This window comes from Arachis hypogaea, chromosome 19 (assembly GCF_003086295.3).
Source record: "Arachis hypogaea cultivar Tifrunner chromosome 19, arahy.Tifrunner.gnm2.J5K5, whole genome shotgun sequence".
Lineage (NCBI taxonomy): Eukaryota > Viridiplantae > Streptophyta > Magnoliopsida > Fabales > Fabaceae > Arachis > Arachis hypogaea.
The window spans coordinates 6,383,500-6,404,721 of record NC_092054.1 but is presented as its reverse complement, the minus strand read 5'-3'; the positions used below and the strand labels follow the sequence as shown (position 1 = coordinate 6,404,721).

Genomic DNA, 21,222 nt, shown 5'->3' with positions numbered 1-21,222 from the left:
GTTCACTGACAATGGCCAGCAAATTGTTATTAGTACTAAGAACATATTCGCCTACTGCATATCTCTGTTTTTCTGGAGTAAATTCAACACATAACCATCAATGTAGTTTATGAGCCGATTGCGGTATATAAAGAGAAAGAGTTGGACTCACTTGATTTTTTTTACACACAAATCTCTTACTTTGAACCTTTTTCCACTCCTTCCAATGACTCAATATCTCCTCCCATGCCTCCTCTTCCTTTGTTTCTTTCAACTCAAAGACTCTACGATTTCTAATCCTCCATGTCACCCATATAATTGCAAAGAAAAGATTAACCTATTTTCTAAATCTCATGGCCATATCCTTTTTCGCACACCAAACTTTAAAGAACTCTCTAATACTACTCGGACTTACCCACACCACATCCCCCAATATTAAAGCTAAACACCACAACTTGTAAATGAATTTACAATGCACAAATAAGTAATCCTCAACCTCTTCATCCACATTACACAAAATACATTTAGATTCATCTCTACTTATAATATTAATCCTAACTAGCCTTCCTTTTGTATTTAGTTTACCTATTAAAGTAACCCACCCCATCATCTCCACTCTAGGTGGTACTATTCGTCTCCAAATATTGTAAAAAAAATGCCTTGATTCTGTCACTGATGATGTTAGCATTTGTTGATAAGACACGCTAAATAATACCACGGTATACACATGATAATCTTAATTGGTTCCTGCCATGATAAGTTTATAAAATTATATCAAATCAATCCCAAATTGAAAGATTTTAATGCCTTAAAGTCTTCTCAAATTGTGATTGATTTAATCTAATTTCATAAACTTATCATGTTAACAGTCAAATGACATAGTCTTCTCATCCTCACCTAGAAGTCTCGGATTCGAGTCTCACTCCTAACTTTGGAAAAAAAAAAGTTAATTGGGACCGTTAGATATCTATTGGAGACTTGTGGTCAGTGTGGTGTCTGTCACATTAACAAATTGTGACGTCATCAGCAATAGAAATGATGGAATGACTAATGTGACTAATTTAAAATTTTTAAAGGATAAATTTAATTTAAAATAAATTTAAGTATTAATTTAAAAAATAAATAATTTTTTAGAGATAAATTTAATTATTTACTCAATTTTATTTTTATATATTTAATAAATATAAAATTAAATCAATAATGCCTATTAATGTACTAGTTTATTGTAATTCTAATTGGCACATTATTATGAAGATATAATTAGATATTTTCACATGTTAATTTTTTATGTACATTCAAGTATTCAACTGGACAAATTGAAAACTCCGAGAAAATAGGTTTGGACTTCGGAGGAGGCAATGCTTCAATGGTGTCCGAAACTATTAAAATTTAAAATTACTTCATTAATAATTATAAAAAAATACTTAATCTGAATATCGGACAGTTGACTTATTAATTGATTTGGATTTGGATTTGAATTTGATAAAATTACATGATTATTTTAAAAAATATATATATTATTAATCACTCTTGGTTATAATATATAGTAAGATTCACAAATAATAAATGTTATAAATTTAAAAATAATTAAAATATTATTTTATTATTTTATTAATATTATCGCTTTAGAAGATATTTTTTATTTAAATACTATCAGATTATTTTTCATAATTAATGTAATAATTGATCAAAGGGGCCTCACCAGATAGAGAAGGCATTAACTGAAACTTCTGCATTCTTGAGAGATATCCGGCCAAGAGAATCAGTGCCATAAAATAAACTCCCATGGTTTCACATTTTTCCTTTCTTTCTAATAAAGTAATAACAATTAGGAATATATCAAATTGGTTAATAATATAAAATATATATTAAAAATAAATTAAATTATATATATAATTATACATAAATATATATAATTTTACATAATATATGATAGTTGATTTTAATAACTAATTTTAATATATAAATAATATTTTTAAAGTAATAATAATAGAATTTAATTTTAATATACTATTAATGTAAAATTATTTTACACGTACATACATTTAATTACATAATGTTATATAAATAAAAATAATTATTTTTAAAATTGATGACGTGAATAATCATTCAAAAAAATTATTGTGATTATACGATCGTATAAAACTCATAATAATAAATCTTGTGAAGATTTAAAATAAGCAAAATATATATGTATTAAATTCATCATAATTAGTCTTTCCTCCACATGTATAAACATCGCGATCTTGCAATAATAAACCTAATAGTGCAAGCATGGGAAATGAGTTATTCTATCCTCTGTTATTTATATGTTGGCACGAAAATTGTCAAACCAAATTCAGTGGTGGAACAAAAAAAAATGATTATGAGAACGTTATATTAAGTACTATCGATGTATTCACATTTATATGAATGTCCAAATAAGATATAAAAATGTTACGGAAAACTCTTTGAATATTTTTAATATTTTTTGTCATTATTTGATCAATATAAATATTAAATTATTTTTAATAAATAAATTTTATTAATTTATATATATAAATTTTAAAAAATATAGACATGTATAAATTACGTGTAAAACTTTGATAAATATAAAATGTATACTTTTTATATACAAAATTTTTATAAATACGAGTACAAATTATTGCTATCTAAAATCATGTAGCATTGTTCAAATATTACTTAAACAATCAGAATTTTAAATAAATTTTACAAATCAAAGACCGAATCAACCATATGTCTCCTGTGCATCCTGCAGCATATCACCAAGGAAGATTTTCTCAAACGTTAATAAAAAAAAAAAAAAAAAGGTTTTGATGAGATACCAAGTTATCCAAATTTGGTTGGTTCTAATAGATCAGGCCACAATATCATCCACATTTCAAATTCTTGTTCATCGATTATTGATATATCCTTGCAAGGATTTATTGAAGAAACGATGAAAACTTTGATCATTATTTTTTTTCAATCCACCTAAATGTGAATCTTTGATATAATGTTGTCCTCCCTATAATTCTTTATATGGATAAAACAATATATTTGTAATATTGGAACAATGAATAAATATACAACAGTACCTTATTGATAAAAATAAATAAAGAAAATGCCGATCTCTATGCATCTGGTTTGAATGTTTGACTTTCTTTTGTTTATGAGTTGATATCAATACTCAAGGTGCTTTGATGAATTTTTTTCAATGGTTTGATTTTGTGGAATAAAATATTATAATTTAATTTATATATTCTCACGTTAAGTTGGGATCATTCCGCGTGGCTTTGATATTTTGCCACTAGAACTCATGCTTTTTTTTTTTTTTTTTCTGTTTTTGAAATGTTATTTTAACACAATCGGTTTCTTTATAATTTAATTGCAATTTTTAAGCTATTTATTCCATGCACATGCTCGCATGCAAAATTGCAAATTTGTCGGGCTGGCCGTGTGAAAGCTTTTTTAATTTTTTTTACACACGTGTTTGAATTATTGAGTTGTATAATACAGTTATCAAATACGAACTAACATTTTTTACATCCTTTTTAGTAAGGGTAATGCTATAGAATCGAGTTATGCTATATGTATACTAAAATTAGTCATTAAAATTATCTATTAGTATAAAATATATGTTGGAATATAAATACATATTGAAAATAAATTAAACCACATATATTTTTATATAAAAATATATTGATGGCTAATTTTAATAGTTGATTTTTGTGTATAAATAGCATTTTTTTACAGAGCCATATAATTTATTTTGAAGACTTACATAGAATTGTCTTCGTATGAAATTAATAGTTAAAAATTGTTAGATAATAATTTAGTTAAATTTGTTAAATCATCTGATAATTTTCAAATACCAACTTCACATAAAAATAACTATATGCAAATTTTTACCATAATTTATTATTTTTATTCAACAGATAATCAACAGTAATATTTAAAAGTATAAACTATATATATATATATATATATATATAGACTACTAACTGAAAATATTGATTAATATTGATAGAGGTTATGAGAACCAGTTGAGTCAGTTAGCGATTAGTTAATAGCATTTAGCTAAATTCTGTTAGTTGCCATCTGTCCTTACACCTCACTACACTATATATATAGTGCACTATATAATGAACAGTTCAGTTAGTTCAGATTCAACTAATTCAGTTTAACAAACCCTTCTCTAGAAACTTCTCCTCTCTTTTCTCAATCCCCAAACTCTTTTTCTCAGTTTCTATCGTTCTTCTTGAATTCATTCCTCCTTCAATTCTTCTCTGTCTAAATCTGATACCTTTTATGTTATCAGAGCTTAACGATTGTTCTGCTTCCATGGCTGCGGAACCCCAGAACAGTCACAGCTCAATCTCTCAGGCACCAATGCCCCCAAGCTTCACGTCTTCCCCAATTTCGATGAAATTGGATGAGGACAACTTTCTGCAATGGAAGGACCAGGCGGAATCAACCATTGAAGGCCACGACCTGCTTCACCACATCACTGGAGAAAGGATTCCAACGCGATTCTTACCTTCAGGAGAAACAAATCCTAGATATGCAGTGTGGAAAAGACAAGACTCGCTGCTAAAGTCGTGGTTGCTGGCTTTAATGACCAAGCCATTCACAACTCGAATGGTTGGGTGCGTATACGCATATGAGGTATGGAAAAGACTCGATGATCATTTCTCTTCTCAGATTAGGGCAAAAATAATGCAATTAAAACATAAGTTGAGTAGCATCAAGATAGGAAACTCTGTGAATGAGTATGTGTTTGCCCTGAAAAGCACAATAGATGCACTAGCCTCTGTTGGTGAACCAATGCGTGAAAGTGACCATGTAAATGCAATACTAAATAGTTTGACAGAAGAATATGCAAATGTAATCACGTCTGTAGTTGCAAGACCAGTAAGCATATCGGTAGGTGAACTAGAAGCGTTACTCCTGACTCATGAGAGTATTCTAGAAAGATTCAGGAAACCTGAGTCCTTTATCCAAGCAAATTTGGCCCAGCACACACAAGGATATAACATAAGAGGAGGCTCTAGAGGAGGAGACTACAGAAACAGAGGAGGAAGGTCAATAAGAAGTGGCAGGTTTGGAACTGGTCAATTTCAGAACAGAAATGTTGAAAGTGGACAAGGCAACAATTCAAGATTTGAAGAAAGGTTCCAAAATGATAACTCAAGATTCATGAATAACAGTGCAAGATCAAGTGAAAGGCCAATTTGCCAAGTGTGTGACAAAATTGGACATACAGCCAAAACCTGCTGGTATAGGTATGAAAGAGATGACAACCCAAGGTCCCAATATGCTGCTCAGAACTCCAGCAACAATTCGACTCCTCAAGCACTCCTAGCTACTCCCTCAACAGCCTATGATCCAAATTGGTATCCGGACTCAGGTGCAACACACCACATGACTTCAGACGAGCAGGACTTGACAGAAGGAGTGATGTATGAAGGATCTGATCAAGTAATAGTAGGAAACGGCTCAGGTTTGCACATCAACCTAATTGAAAAATCTAGCTTTAAAACTGATTTGAGCATTAGAGAGTTCCTATTACAAAAACTTTTGCATGTGCCTAATATTACCAAAAACTTACTTAGTGTGTATCAATTTTTCTGTGAAAATGAAGTATTTTTTGAATTTTATGCTGATGGCTGTTATGTCAAAACTCAGGAAACTAAGGAGATTGTCATTCATGGCAAAGTTGACAAAGGGATGTATAAGTTTGTCAACCTCACCCCCTTCACCCCCAAAAGCTGCCCATGTCTCTATAATGTCCAGTACAGATAACTTTCAGTTATGGCACAATAGACTAGGTCATCCCTCAAATAATGTCGTTTAAACAGTTTTACAATCCTGTAATCTTCCTTTCAATATCAATAAAGCAGTGTGTCCAGCTTGCTGCATTGGCAAGTCACATCAGCTACCTTTTTCAATTTCTCATACTAAATATATTGAACCACTTCAGCTTGTGTACTCTGACATATGGGGTCCTGCCCCTATGCCTGATTCTAATAGAAATTTTTATTTTGTCAACTTTATTGATGCCTACTTTAAGTTCACTTGGCTCTATCTGCTCAAAATCAGGTCCCAACTTAAATCAGTCTTTAAAGCTTTCCAAAATATGGTTGAATTACAATTAAATAGGAAAATTAAAATGCTACAAACGAATAATGCTGCTGAATATGTAAGCTTATCTAAAGAATTGCAGGGTCAAGGCTTAATTCACAGGTTCTCTTGTCCACATATACATTAGCAGAACGGCAATGCAGAAAGAAAACATCGACATGTTGTAGAGAAAGGCTTGTCTATGCTGGATGGAGCTGGAATGCGAACTCGATTATAGAGAGAAGCATTCACCTCTGCTGCTAACCTCATTAACCAATTGCCAACACCTACACTAGAAAACAAGCCCCCAGTTGAAAAGCTATTTGGAAAGAAACCTGACTACACCAGCTTTCGAGTCTTTGGCTGCCTATGCTTTCCTCACTTAAGGCCTTACAACAAGAATAAGTTAGAATTCAGATCCTCCCCCTGTGTCTTTACTGGTTACAGCCCACTTTACAAAGGGTACAGGTGCTTAACCCCTGGTGGTAAAACCATAATCACAAGGAATGTTGTGTTCGATGAAAGAAAATTTCCTTTTAAAGATGGCAAATTCCTACATGAAGACTCCAATCCTCCCCTACTAGCCCTGCAGCAATTCCCTACAATCCCAATTGTTTATGCTCATAAGCCTTCACCAGTTCCCTCACTCACACAAAGACAACCCAACACTTTTTCTTCTTCCCCCCTTACTTCTGCTACAACATCCACTGCCTCTCACGAACCTTCAGGCGCCCAATTTCCAACCTCACCAGCTATTAATGACAACAGTCAGTCCATTCCATCCACTCAACAACCCTTCCTGTCCACCCAGTCAGCAGCACCCTCAAACATCCCAATACCAATTCCAATTTCTGATATAGAAATCCTTCTACTAGCAGAACCTGCACCTCCTACCACGACCTCCTCAACTAACACACACTCAATGATCACAAGAAGCAAGTCTAACTGCCTTAGACCAAGGGCTTTTCATGTCTCAGTAGAACCTAGATCAGTCAAAGATGCAATGGCTCATCCACAATGGAAAGAAGCAATAGACCTTGAATACAATGCTCTCATGAAGAATCAAACCTGGAAGCTTGTTCCACTTCCCAAAGGTAGAGAGGCAATTGGGAGCAAATGGGTGTATCGGGTGAAGTACAATGCTGATGGGACACTACATAAATATAAGGCAAGATTAGTGGCTCAGGAATTTTCTCAAAGGCCGGGCTTCGATTTCACTGAAACATACAGTCTAGTTGTAAAGCCTACTTCTATTCGGATAGTCTTGACTGCAGCATTACATATGGCTGGAACATTAGGCAATTGGATGTTAATAATGCCTTCCTCCATGGAGATTTAGGTGAAGAGGTATACATGAAGCAACCTCAAGGATATTCTGTAGGTAATGGCAATCTGGTCTGTAAACTAACAAAGGCTTTATACGGACAAAAGCAGGCTCCCTGTGCCTAGTACTATAAATTGTCTACAGCACTGAGACATTTTGGTTTCACAACAACCAAGTCAGATGTGTTTGTATTTACCAGGTTCTCCAAAGAAGGCAACATCTTTGTCTTGGTATATGTAGATGACATCATCATTACAGGCAGCTCTAGCTCTGCCATAACTCAGTTAATCGAACAGTTGAATGCCAAATTTGCCTTGAAAGACATGGGAGAACTTCATTACTTCCTGGGGATTCATGTTGCAAAAACTAAATAAGGGAGCCTGATTCTGTCACAAGAAAAGTATGTTGGAGATCTTCTTGCTAAAGCTGGCATGACCGGGTGCAAACCCTGCACTACACCACTACCAGGGGCGGAGCTAGGCTAACTATTTAAGGGGGCGGTGTTATATTTTATATTACTATTTCTATTGATAAAATTTAAAAAAAATAAATATATAATCTCAATCAAAATAAGACAATAATATATAAAAATTACTACTTACAGTTTTGTATCATGAAAATGCTATTCGACGTTTTTTTCTATTTTCAAAATCATCTATAATTGAATTTGTGTCAAAAATAGCTGCTAATTCTTTTTCTATATAGATGACCAAATTGTCTGCAAGAAATTCATCAGCCATCTTACTTCGGAGTCTTGTCTTAACAATTTTCATTGCTAAAAAAGCTCTTTCTGTTGTTGCTGTAGACACTGGTAGAGTCAAAACAAGACGTATTAATCTATCAACCATGTGATAAGTTCTTGATTTTCCCGTTTCTTGCAACTTGTTGCACAATTCCGAAAGTGTACCAATGCCTTTCAAATGATTTGGTATATCATACTGATAATGTTGCAACTGAGATTTCAAAATATTTAGCTCATTAGAAGGAAAGTCAAGGGGATAAAACTTCTCTGCTAACTTGCTGATTTCTTCAATATTGAATGATTTGAAATTGTCCTTAGGATCCAAAGCACAACTCAAAGTCAAAAGCTCTATTGTTTGCTCATTAAATCTACTATTCAACTCTTGTATTTGAGAGTCAATTGTTGCCAAGAATACATCTATTCGATAATGATGCTCAACTGTCACACTTGGTTGACGAGATCGACCTCTTCCAAAAACATATTGTGCACTCATATTAGGGACTTCAATTTCATGTTTTTCACAAAAATCTTTAACATTTGCAAGAAAATTGCACCATCTACCATCTCTTAATTGTTGAAGAAGTAACTTTGATGTAGAAACAATATGCATTGCATTAAGAATATCTTGAGATTGTTGTTGCAGTGTGAAGGTTGTGGTAGGCTTAGAGAAGGGGAGGTTGAATCTATGCCTTCCTTTTAATTGCTGTTGTTACCCTTTTAAAACAGATTTGCAATTCTGATTCTGTTTTAACTTAGCAGCGGAAATTTATGAGACAATTTATTTTTGTCTCATGAATATCAGAAAACAGAACACAGCAGAGAAGAGAAAAGCTAACACCAGCATGTATCCTGGTTCGGTTGCCTTGTGCTATGCAACCTACATCCAGTCTCCTCCACAACTATGGAAGAATTTCACTATAGTTAACAGTATTACATACACCAATAACACAGGATTGACCCAATCCTTTCACACTCAAGTTCTAACCTAACTTGACATTGGCTATGCTAATACCTAACTATACCTCTTAGTGCTAACCCAACTAAGAAAGGGATACCTCACAGGTACAAGATACAAGACATAAACACACCTAAAGAAATCTGAAAATAACTCTAGGATTTTCTCTCAAGTGTTTCACTCAGCCTTTTTCCACTCATGGCTTTTACTTGAGTTTTCTCACAATGCCTTTTCTCACTAGGAATTACAGAATGATAAACATTGAAAAGAACATTACAATCAGTAAAACATGAAGGAGATTGACTTCATCAACAGCCTCTGTGATATGCGAAAAACCAGATTAGCAAGCCTCTGATTCAGTTCTTCATACTGGCGGAATGCACCTTTGATTAGGTTACACTGTCCAGTTAGTTGAACTTCTTCAAAGAGCTCTCTCAGAACAATAACCTCTATTCACTGGTTTTCTCTCCTTGCTTTCTGAATGAACAGCAAGCTTCTTTTATCTCCTTGCATGTGGCTGAGTTCTTCTTCCAAGGTCAACACCTTGAGCCTTGAGCTTCAACAACTCACAGATTCACTTTTTCACCTTAATCCTCAGAGAAGAAACTTTCCCTCTGACTTTCTCATTTTGACCGAAAGCCACAAAACAGTAACCATGGAAATCTTCTCATGGTCAACCAAATCTGAACCATAGAAATGCAACTTGGTCCCCAAGAATCTCTTGTGACCGTGGATTTGTAGCAGTGAAGAACAGATATCAACTTTCCCTTGAAAGCCATTTTCGGATAGTGCAGAGAGTTGGGAAGAGGGGATGAAGATCTGATGCATGCAAGATGAGATGGATTACCTTTATCCTAAGCTTGATTTGGATTAGATTTTCTGCTTTAGCTTCTGTGCTTCAAGTTTAGTTTTTCTCTTTCTTGCTTCTTTGGTTACTGGCTTATGGAGGAAGCTTTTCTTCTCTTTCTCTTTCTTACTTTACTGAAGTCTTGATGTGACTTGATTAGAGAGGAAAAGGAACGTTGCTTTTGGTTAAGCAAAAGAGAGGGATTTTCATTTCTGAAACCAGATCGGGCTTGGATCGGGTATTGGTATGCTTGGCCCGATTTAATTTCTTTGGTTTCTTTCTTTGCTTTTTGCTTGGGCTCTTTATTTTGCTTTCAGCCCAATACTCTTTGCTGATTGCTTTTTATTCCATTTGGGCTATTAACATTTGGCCTGCAACAATAAACAATTAGTTAATAAGTAAATATAATTAATCAACACTAATTATTTATTTTGCTCAAAAATAATGTTTGTCATCACTAATTAATTTAGTTAATTTCTTAACTCAACAATCTCCCCCTTGATGACAAACATGATTTAAGCAATAATCAAAAGGAAATGAGTTTGAGTCAGGTTTAGAAAACTCCCTTTGAATTTTGTCATTTGCTTTTATGTTGCTCCCCCTTTCCTTTTCAAGGTTAGCTCCCCCTGAATTTATGCTCTTCTCTTCTTTCCTGTTTACATATACTTATATGGAACTAAACAGATGCTATGTACCAACTAAAAGTATAGCAAACAGTGATAGTTTAAATGTCCAAAATAGAGCTTTAATACATCAGGGTCAGAATCAGATAGCAACATATCATAATCAGCCAACATCAAGCTATTACCATCAGTAAACAGATTCAGCATGTGAGAACAAGTATTAATGCAGCAAAGATTATTCAACATGCAAACTCAAGTATGGATGCAGTAAAAATCCCAAAAAAATACTAGGGTCCTATTGCTATTACTCCCCCTTTTGTCATCAAGGGCGGACAATAAACAAGATCAACAAAAGCAAAGTCTTGTATCCTGCAGAAAAGAGTTAGAGCAGATTTCAAAGTGCTAACTAAACTACCAAAGGTGCAGTAATATCCAGAGTTATTACAGTCATCCAAAATGAAACAGTTTAAAAGTACTAAAGAAGCAGAATTCATGAGACAAAAAGAGAGCAGCAACAACAGTTTTTATGAGACAAATCCTAGGCATCAGAACCATTCCCCTCCGAAGCAGCTTCCTCTTCAACATCCGTGGCAATGTCTTCATCATTTTGAAGGTTGTCAATGAAAGTCATCAGTACAGCCACCCTATCCCTTGATTTCTTCAGAAAGTTCTCATGCTTGCTAGCCAGCTTCCTTTTCTCTTTGCTCAATTCAATCAAGTGATTCGATTGGGAGACAAACTCTTGAGCAACATCCCTGACCACATTCAGCAGAGTGGATTTCTTCCCAGTGGAGATGGAAGTACCCTCAGTGGAAGGAGCAGTAGAATCATCTGGAATGAACTCTTCATCATCATCATCTAGAACCACTCTCTCAGATCAAGTTGGTCCTTTTTGCTGTTTCACTGAACCACCTCCCTTTAGATATGAATGTCTATTTTCATATTTTTCATTGGTCAAGTCAACACCAAAATACTCAAAAATGCAAGTTAGCAACATGCCATAAGGAAGAGCTTTGTCCTTTTCACTTCTAACAGAGTCAAACATGTATCTAACATCAAATATGCAAATGAAATTTCAGTTTTGGTGAGAAGGGCATATAAAACAAGTGTATCAGTGTAGGAAACCCTTTGATATGAGCCGCTTTGAGGCAAAATAATATGATTGACTATTCGGTGCAGTTGAGCACGCTCATATCCTAGGACTTTGTGAGTGGGTGTAATGCCATCTATTAAGGAGATATGTTCACAAATACTAGCCAGGGCATCATTGTAAGAAACACCAACTCCTTCATCCCACTTAACTGACGTGTAGGCACAGGGCCCAACATCAGTATACTTCAAAGCATCACTGATGGTCTCATTGTTTAAAACGATATCTCGGCCCTTGACATACGAATGAGCAGTGCCCTCATGATAAGTCATGTTTGCATAAAACTCTTTGACCAACAAGGGATAAACAGGTTTTTTGATATCAAAAAGGTGATTCCAGTACAGAAAAATCAAGTTATCAACAAAAGGAAAACCTTTTCTTTTCAAAGATGGCAAATCAGCGAGAAAAGAGGGACATAGGGTACGATACTGGATAACCTTCTCATAAAAATCATTGTTCATGGCAGATTTGAATCTATAAGGGTTATAGTTCGAATGAGAAGTCAAAAAGTGAGCTTTGTGATCAAAAGGTCCAATGTCTGGTTCTTTAACATTCTGGAGAGGGACTCGAGTGTTACCTCGTTGAGAGCGCATTGGAACAGACCTGGATTTGGGTTGTGTTGGTTCGGGTATAGGTTCCTCAGTCGCCTGACGTTTGCCTTTGGAGGAGCTAGGCTTTGCTGAACTTGGTTTTGAGGAGCCAGGCTTGGAAGGTGTGGCCTTTGGTGGTGGCGTCGGCTTGGCAGAGGCAGGAAACCTTGGAGTGTTTTTTGTCCGAGCCATGGGGTCACAGCGAGGAGGAGAGGTAGGAGGAGAAGGAGAAGGGGTAAAGGTCCGGTCTTGAGAGCGAGTGGAAGGCTTTGTGGGTAGCTTGAAAATCTTTTCACGAGGAGGCCTTTTAGGAATGGTTTTCTTCCTCATTTGGTTAGTTTCAGTCTTTTGAGGGAAGAGAAGCAGTAAAGTGAGTGGGAAGAAACCGAAGAGTGTGTGGAGAAGTTATGGAGGGAAGAGAGGGAGTGTTGGTAACCGTACCCAAAAAGTGGATTTCCAAAACCATGCAACTGCATCACCATTTGAAAAGACTTGAAAAGACATGACCTCATTCAAGAAAGATTTTATTTTATTTTAAAAATAAAAGGGAAGTTAATTTTAAAATTTGAGAAAAACAACAAAATTAACCTGAAACACCTTTTTGGGCCAAAATTAAATCCTCTTGAAAACCTTTTGGGCCACAAAACATTTATTGAAAATCTTTCATGAAACACACAAGTCATTAAAAACTAACAAACAAGATTGTAACATTCATATTTGGGCCTTGAGGTGATATGAAATTAATGAAACACATTTGAACCACTCTTGATCTGAATATTGAGGTTGGCCCAGATTGAGATTCATTTGAAACAAGCCCAGAACACGTTGACTTGATGGAAACGTTCATCACCTGCCTAGAATTGTCTCATGCCTGTTTATGAGACAAAAAGCTCCAGCAAATACATCATCATTTTTCAAACAAAGAATCATAACTCAAGATTCCTAGACAAGTCCTAAGCATGCAGAATCTATCCTCAACTAATGGTTTTGTAAAAATATCTGCTAATTGCTCCTCTGATTTAACAAATTGAATGCAAATATCCCCCTTTTGGACATGTTTTCTTATTGAGTGAAATTTCACTTCAATATGCTTAGTCCTAGAGTCCAAAACTGGATTTTTAGAAATATTAATGGCACTCATATTATCACACATCAGGGGAATATTTTCAGCCTTTAATTTGTAATCAGCAAGCTGTGTTTTTAACCATAAAAACTGAGAACAACAAGAAGAAGCAGCTATATACTCAGCCTCTGCAGTGGATAAGGCCACTGTTGGTTTCTTCTTACTTGACCAAACATTTAAGGACTTTCCAAGGAAGCAACATAAACCAGAAGTGCTCCTTCTGTCAACTCTATCACCAGCAAAATCTGCATCACAATAACCAACTACAGAAAAATCATCAATCTTAGGATACCAAAGACCAAAATTGGATGTGCCATGAACATATCTAATGATCCTTTTAACTGCAGAAAGATGTGACTCTTTTGGTTTGGATTGGAACCTAGAACACAATCCAACACTTTGCACAATATCGGGTCTAGAGGAAGTTAAGTACATAAGAGAGCCAATCATTCCTCTATACCTAGTCTCATCAACATCTTTCTCAGTTTCTCCCTTATCTAATTTAGAATTAGGATGCATGGGAGTTCCCATGAGTTTGGCATTTTCCATACCAAATTTCTTAACTAATTCCTTAGCATACTTCTCTTGATGAATGAAAATACCTTTTTCAGTTTGTTTAATTTGCAGCCCAAGGAAGAAATTAAGTTCACCCATCATACTCATGTCAAATTCACTTGTCATGAGTTTTCCAAATTCAGAACAAAGGGATTCATTTGCTGATCCAAAAATAATGTCATCAACATATATTTGGACTAGAATAAAAGAATCATTAGAGTTCTTGATGAATAGAGTTGTGTCAGTGGTGCCTCTTTGAAAACCATTTTTCAAAAGAAAAGAGCTAAGTCTCTCATACCAAGCTCTAGGAGCTTGTCTTAAACCATAGAGAGCTTTAGATAGTTTGAAAACATGATCAAAATACTCTTTATTTTCAAAACCAGGAGGCTGCTCCACATACACTTCTCTATCTATCACTCCATTCAAAAATGCACATTTCACATCCATTTGGTATAATTTAAAACCACAAAATGCAGCATAAGCTAAGAGAAGTCTTATGGCTTCCATTCGGGCAACAGGGGCAAAGGATTCATCAAAGTCGATTCCTTCTTCTTGGTCATATCCTTGTGCCACCAGCCTTGCCTTGTTCCTTGCAATGCTACCATCTTCTCCCAACTTGTTCCGGAATATCCACTTGGTGCCGGTCACTTTCTTTCCACTTGGCATTGGAACCAACGTCCACACTTGGTTCTTTTCAAACTCAAGAAGCTCATCCTCCATAGCCTTAGTCCAAGAGGGGTCACTAAGGGCTTCCTTGACGTTTTGAGGCTCTATTTGTGAAAGAAGAGCAATGTTTGAACCTTCATTTGCCTTTCTAGTGAAAGACCTAGTTTGCACTCCATGAGAGACGTCCCCAATGACAAATTCCTCAGGATAATTCTTCAAGAATCTCCATTCATGAGGTCTGGTGGACTTGGAGGCAGATTCAGTCACCAAGGGATTCTGTGTGCTGCTGTCTGCAGAATTTCCTTCAGATTCATGAGACAAAATGGAATTGTCTCTTGAATTTTCAGCATTAGCTGTTTCTGGTTCAGATTGTCCAGAATTTTCTTTTCCATGATTCTGAGCAGTTTCATCCTCATTTTGAGCTTGATTTCCTGCATCACCATCTTCCAAAATGCTTTGCACCAAGTTAGTATCACAGAATGTAACACGTATGGACTCTTCAATAATTCTAGCATCTTGATGATAAACCCTATATGCTTTACTAGTTGAGGAATATCCTACAAACAAACACTCATAAGCCTTTGGATCAAATTTTCCCAAATTTTCTTTGTTATTTAAAACAAAACATTTGCATCCAAAGATGTGCAAGTAATCTAAGTTTGGTGGGTAGCCTTTCCAAAGTTCATAAGGGGTTTTCTTCAAAAATTTCCTTATGATTGTTCTATTTAAAATGTGGCAAGCTGTGTTAACCGCTTCAGCCCAAAGGAATTTTGGAACATTGCTCTCACAAAGCATAGCTCTTGTCATTTCTTGTATGCTTCTATTTCTTCTTTCCACAACACCATTTTGTTGTGGTGTTCTTGGACAAGAGAAGTTGTGAGATATTCCAAATTCCTCACAAAAGGATTCAAACAAATTATTTTCAAATTCAGTTCCATGATCACTCCTTATAGAAGAGATTTTCAAATCCTTTTCATTTTGAATTTTCTTGCAAAAAGGTTCAAAGGCCGAAAAGGCTTCATTTTTGTGTGCAAGAAATAAAACCCAACCAAACCTAGTGTAGTCATCCACAATTACTAAACCATAATGTTTACCACCTAGGCTTTGAGTTCTTGTTGGACCAAATAAATCAATGTGTAGCAACTCAAGTGGTCTTTTAGTAGAGATATCTTCCTTTGGTTTAAAAGAACTTTTTGTTTGTTTTCCCATTTGGCAAGCATCACAAGTGATGTTTTTGTCAAACTTTATCAAAGGAAGACCTCTTACTAATTCTTTCTTTACAAGTTTGTTTATTTGAAACATACTTGCATGGCCCAATCTCTTGTGCCATAACCACTTTTCAGATTCTTTAGAGTGAAGACAATCTACATTTTGATTCTTTAGTTCATCAAGAGTAAGTCCATACATATTATTGAAACGCTTGGCAACAAACATCACTTCATTTGTCTTTTCATTAACAACACAGTATTCAAGCCTTTTGAAAACAACTAAATATCCCAAATCACACAGCTGACTTATACTTAAAAGATTGTGCTTTAAACCACATACCAAAAGTACATCATCAATGAAAGTAGATTGCTCATTACTTACTTTTCCAACAGCAATGATTTTACCTTTACCATCATCTCCAAAGGTCACAAAACCTCCATCATACTTATTTAGTTTGATGAAGTAGGTTGACCTTCCAGTCATGTGCCTTGAACATCCACTATCCATGTACCACATGTCCTTTTTGTTCTTGGATGCTAGGCAAATCTGCATGATGAGTTTCAAGTAGCCTTAGGTATCCAAATTAATTTGGATCCTTTGAAGTTAATCCATCATGGTTGCCCAAGTGCATTGAAATCACAAACAACATTGTAGACTTTGTTTCCTACAACTCTCTTTTCAATGAAGCATTGTGCATATGAGTGACCAAATTTCTTGCAATTAGCACAATGATTTTCTGGTGTGTGTTGCTGAAACTGATGTGAGTTATATTGCTTGAAATGATTAAAGCTTTGAAATTTTCTGGTTCTTGGAGGAGATGCACTTCTTTTGACAAACTGATTTTTAATAAAGTTATTCCTCTTTGCAAAAGCATTTTCACCAGAATTTTTTTGAATATTTTTGCCTTTCGAAAAAGAGGTTTTGTTGTAAAGAGGTGGTTTCTTGAAAACAGCCTCATTTTTCGAAACATAACCCAAACCTGGCCGGTTTGAACTCGGTTCAGTTTTTGGTGAAGGCTCAGTTTCACTTGTGTATACTTCATCAAATTTTTCTTCAAGTGTTGGAGCATTTTCAATACCAGATTTGTTTGGTATGGTTTTAGTATTTGATGAAGAAGCCACAAACTTTATAGAGGAAATATTAGAAAATGCATCTCCCTTGGCTATGTAGCCTAAACCAGATTTTTCAAACAATGGTCTTTGACTTGCAAGTAATTTGTCCAAGTTACTAGAACTTTGAGCAAATTTTGCTAAGTCACCATTCAGCCTTTTAATCATATCATTTAATCTTTTATTTTCAGCAATTAACTCATGTGAGGGATCCATAATGTGTTTTCCTTTTAATTTTTCAAGTTTAGATTTTAGAAATCTGTTTTCTTCAATGATGTCCAAAGCACATTCAGTTTTCTTCACTTTTTCTTTTAAAAAATCATTTTCAGCTCTTAACACATTTCTTTCAGATCTGCATTCATTGTATTTATCAAGCAGTTTTGATGTGTTTAAAGTGAGATCATCAATAATAACATGCAAATCCTCAATGGTCAAATCATAATAGTTTACCTCATCAAGATTGTTGTTTCCAGCCATGAAGCAGTCTTTGTCATCTCCTTCAGATTCTTCTTCTTCATTTGAGTCATTCTCAAGATCCTCCCAAGCTGCCATGAGTACTCTCTTCCTTTCCCTTTTGCCTTTGTCCTCCTTTTTGAGCTTTGGACAGTTTGACTTGAAGTGTCCAGCCTCCTTGCAATGATGGCATGTCACCTTGCTCAAGTCCATCTTTTGCTCCTTTGAACTTGAACCATTGTATTTGCCCTTGCTTTTCATCATCCTTCTAAATTTTCTAGCAAAAAACAAAAGTTCGTCATTTGAAATACCATCACTAGACTCACTCTCTTTTGGTTCTATTTGTGACTTGAGGGCTATTCCCTTTTTCTTCGAGTCTGTGTTTGTGTGTGTGGCTTCATAGGCAAGGAATTTTCCTCTCAGCTCATCATAGGTTATGGGACTTATGTTGTTACTCTCGGTTAGGACAGTGGCAGTGTTTTCCCACTCTTTTGTGAGGCTTCTAAGGAGTTTTCTCACCAAGGTTTGTTCTGCATAGTTTGTACCCATAGCATCAAGGTTGTTGATTATGATTGAGAATCTCTCAAATGCTTCATCAATGCTTTCTCCATCCTTCATGCTAAACATCTCATACTCTTTTCGCAGCATATCAATCCTCGTTTCTTTGACTTGTTTAGTGCCTTCGTGTGTAACATGGAGTTTTTCCCAGATTTCTTTGGCTGTCTTGCATCTAGACACCTTTCGGTACTCTTCAAAGCTGATAGCACAGTGAAGAAGGTTGATTGCTTTAGCGTTCAGCTCTATCTTCTTCTTGTCATCTTCATTCCATTCAGCTTCTTCTTTCGGAGTCACCACTCCATCAGCACTTATTTTTGTTGGGATCTTGGGGCCACTCACAATGATCTTCCATAAGTTGTAGTCAATGGATTGGATGAAGATCTGTATCCTTTCTTTCCAGTAGGAATAGTTCTTTCCGTTAAAGAAAGGTGGCCGGTTGTTTGACTGGCCTTCAGTGAGGGTGTAGGCAATTGTGGTTGTGCCCAGATTATTCGCCATTGGATCTTTGCTCCAAGCGGTTAAGCTTGATTCTTGAGACCTTAGCTCCTGATACCAATTGAAGGTTGTGGTAGGCTTAGAGAAGGGGGGTTGAATCTATGCCTTCCTTTTAATTGCTGTTGTTACCCTTTTAAAACAGATTTGCAATTCTGATTCTGTTTTAACTTAGCAGCGGAAATTTATGAGACAATTTATTTTTGTCTCATGAATATCAGAAAACAGAACACAGCAGAGAAGAGAAAAGCTAACACCAGCATGTATCCTGGTTCGGTTGCCTTGTGCTATGCAACCTACATCCAGTCTCCTCCACAACTATGGAAGAATTTCACTATAGTTAACAGTATTACATACACCAATAACACAGGATTGACCCAATCCTTTCACACTCAAGTTCTAACCAAACTTGACATTGGCTATGCTAATACCTAACTATACCTCTTAGTGCTAACCCAACTAAGAAAGGGAGAGGAAGAGACCGGTTGTATGTTGAAAAATAAAAAAAGGGCATTGGGGAACTGATTAGTGATTATACGTTGGGAAATAAAAAAGGGATAGGGATTGGGAAATAGAAAAAGGGATAGGGAATGGGCTATTGGGCTGGGTTTTGTAGGAATTAAAAGTGAGAGGGGGAGGGGGGTTGGAAAAGATAGAACAAAAAGAGAGGGGGGCTGGGAAATAACAAAAAGGGGGATCAGACTATTTTTTTTTTGAATAAAAACTAAAATTTTGGGGGGGCCATTGCCCCCCTCTTTTTATACGTACCTGCGCCCCTGACCACTACCTTCTCCAGTCAGGCTATCTGCATTTGGTGGGCCTACCTTCACTGATCCACGACTCTACAGATCTGTTGTTGGGAGCTTACAATACCTTATCATCACGAGGCCTAAGCTATCATACTGTGTCAGCAAGGTGTCTCAGTTTCTGCAGCACCCTTTGGAAGAGCACTGGAAATTGGTTAAACGTGTGCTTCGGTATGTCAGTGGAACATCCACTTATGGACTACAGCTGCATAGAGTTAAGGACATGACAGTCACAGCCTATAGTGACTCAGATTGGGGAGGAGATCCAGATGATCGCAAGTCTACTGGAGCTTTCTGTGTGTTCTTGGGGAAGAACCTGATCTCTTGGAGCTCCAAGAAGCAGTCAGTGGTTGCAAGATCCAGCACAGAGGCAGAGTATCGAGCAATGGCTGACTTGGTAGCTGAGCTTCTCTGGAATAAGCACTTGCTACATGAGTTAAAAATTTCACTAACTAAGTCTCCAATGATGTACTGTGACAATCTCAGCGCAGTCCTCCTAGCAGCTAACCCAATTTTACACTCAAAATCCAAGCATTTTGAGGCAGATTTGCACTTTGTCAGGGACTATGTCAATAACAAAACGATACAGGTGAGTCATATCCCAGGGTCGGTACAAGTGGCTGATGCCTTGACTAAGGCTCTGCCAAGCAGAAGTTTCCTGGAGTTTAGAAGCATGCTGAATATTGCTGATGCAATGTTATTTCTCAGCAAGAGTGATGGCAAATTCACCAAGACAGGCACTGAAAGAAAAGTAGAAGATTTGGAGAGCAGAGAGCATGAAGGTGTGTGTAAAGAGCCAACTAGCAAAGAAAGGAAGAAGATTAGAAAGCAGGGGTCATGATAGAGGTTATGAGAACCAGTTGAGTCAATTAGCGATTAATTAATAGCATTTAGCTCAATTATGTTAGTTGTCATCTGTCCTTACACCTCACTACATTATATATATAGTGCACTATGTAATGAACAGTTTAGTTCAGATTCAACTAATTCAGTTTAACAAACTCTTTTCTAAAAACTTCTCCTCTCTTTTCTCAATTCCCAAACTCTTCTTCTCAGTTTCTTTCGTTCTTCTTGAATTCATTCCTCCTTTAATTCTCCTCTATCTAAATCTGATACCTTTTAAATATAAATTAAAATTGTTTAACTCTTAAATTTTTCTCGTTTCCAAATTGTAGGTTCTTATTTGATGTTGCATACTTCATTTATTTTGAATATTGAGAACTCCATTCAATTATTAAAAGAGAAAAATTTAAAGGATTAACAATTTTAATTTATTTTTTTTTTACCACTAATTTTAGTCAGTAATTTAATATTTTTAACCCAATAATTTAATCCAATATTTTTACTAATACTTTTAAATATTATTGATTAATTATTAAATAAAAATAAGGGTAAAATATACTTTTTGTCCTTGAAGTTTGTTTTTGTCCTTGAAGTTTGGCAAAAGTTTCAAAAATATCCCTGTTCATACCCTGGCCCAATCATAAAGGCCCAGGATCCAAGCAAAGGAGCCCAACCCAAAGGGATGGCCTTCACCCCGTACCAGCCTTCATCCCAAGAAGTCGGTACTAAATATGACCTGCTCCAAAGAAGTCGGATACGAGGGTTAGCTGGCAGATAACACTCATTCGAATGAGTAACTGCTCCTAGAAACTCTCTAACCACTTCATAGAGCCATATCTTAACCTCCCTAAGATATGGGAACGGTTATCCACCTAAAAAGGTGGCACTACTTCAGCGGTGGTTATTGGTTCACCACTATAAATACCCTGACACCTCTCAGGTATCTCTAAGTCCCAATACTCTCTAACCTGCTCACACTCTTGCTAACTTAGGCATCGGAGTGTCTTTGCAGGTACCACCCCCCATTCTCTCATACGTACAAGTCGGACGGAGGGATACCGAGTAACAGACCCCCTCGAAAGCCACCTCCTTCATA

General features: G+C 35.9%; 2 protein-coding genes across 2 annotated transcripts; one reads left to right on the top strand and one right to left on the bottom strand.

Annotated features, from left to right (window-relative positions):
• Positions 1-4,302: 4,302 nt before the first annotated feature.
• On the top strand, positions 4,303-7,420 carry LOC140182096 (uncharacterized). Its single transcript, XM_072228202.1, has 3 exons — positions 4,303-5,461; positions 6,185-6,204; positions 6,320-7,420. The coding sequence occupies exons 1-3, from the start codon at positions 4,303-4,305 to the stop codon at positions 7,418-7,420; spliced, it is 2,280 nt and encodes a 759-aa protein (XP_072084303.1).
• A 112-nt stretch (positions 7,421-7,532) lies between these two features.
• LOC112777771 (uncharacterized) lies at positions 7,533-8,757 on the bottom strand. Its single transcript, XM_025822161.1, has 2 exons — positions 8,151-8,757; positions 7,533-7,675 (listed from the first exon to the last, which is right to left on the bottom strand). Exons 1-2 carry the CDS (start codon positions 8,755-8,757, stop codon positions 7,533-7,535), a joined length of 750 nt encoding a protein of 249 aa, XP_025677946.1.
• Positions 8,758-21,222: the final 12,465 nt, after the last annotated feature.

What these genes read in the sequence shown, in the direction of transcription:
- LOC140182096 (XM_072228202.1), top strand. Translation starts at nt 4,303, where the DNA reads ATGGCTGCGGAACCCCAGAACAGTCACAGCTCAATCTCTCAGGCACCA. An exon ending in AATAGTAGGAAACGGCTCAG is followed by an intron (nt 5,462 to 6,184) that starts GTTTGCACATCA and finishes AAAGAATTGCAG; the next exon opens with GGTCAAGGCTTAATTCACAG. An exon ending in GGTCAAGGCTTAATTCACAG is followed by an intron (nt 6,205 to 6,319) that starts GTTCTCTTGTCC and finishes ACTCGATTATAG; the next exon opens with AGAGAAGCATTCACCTCTGC.
- LOC112777771 (XM_025822161.1), bottom strand. Translation starts at nt 8,757, where the DNA reads ATGCATATTGTTTCTACATCAAAGTTACTTCTTCAACAATTAAGAGAT. An exon ending in TGTTAAGACAAGACTCCGAA is followed by an intron (nt 7,676 to 8,150) that starts GTAAGATGGCTG and finishes GAGTTATGGCAG; the next exon opens with AGCTAGAGCTGCCTGTAATG.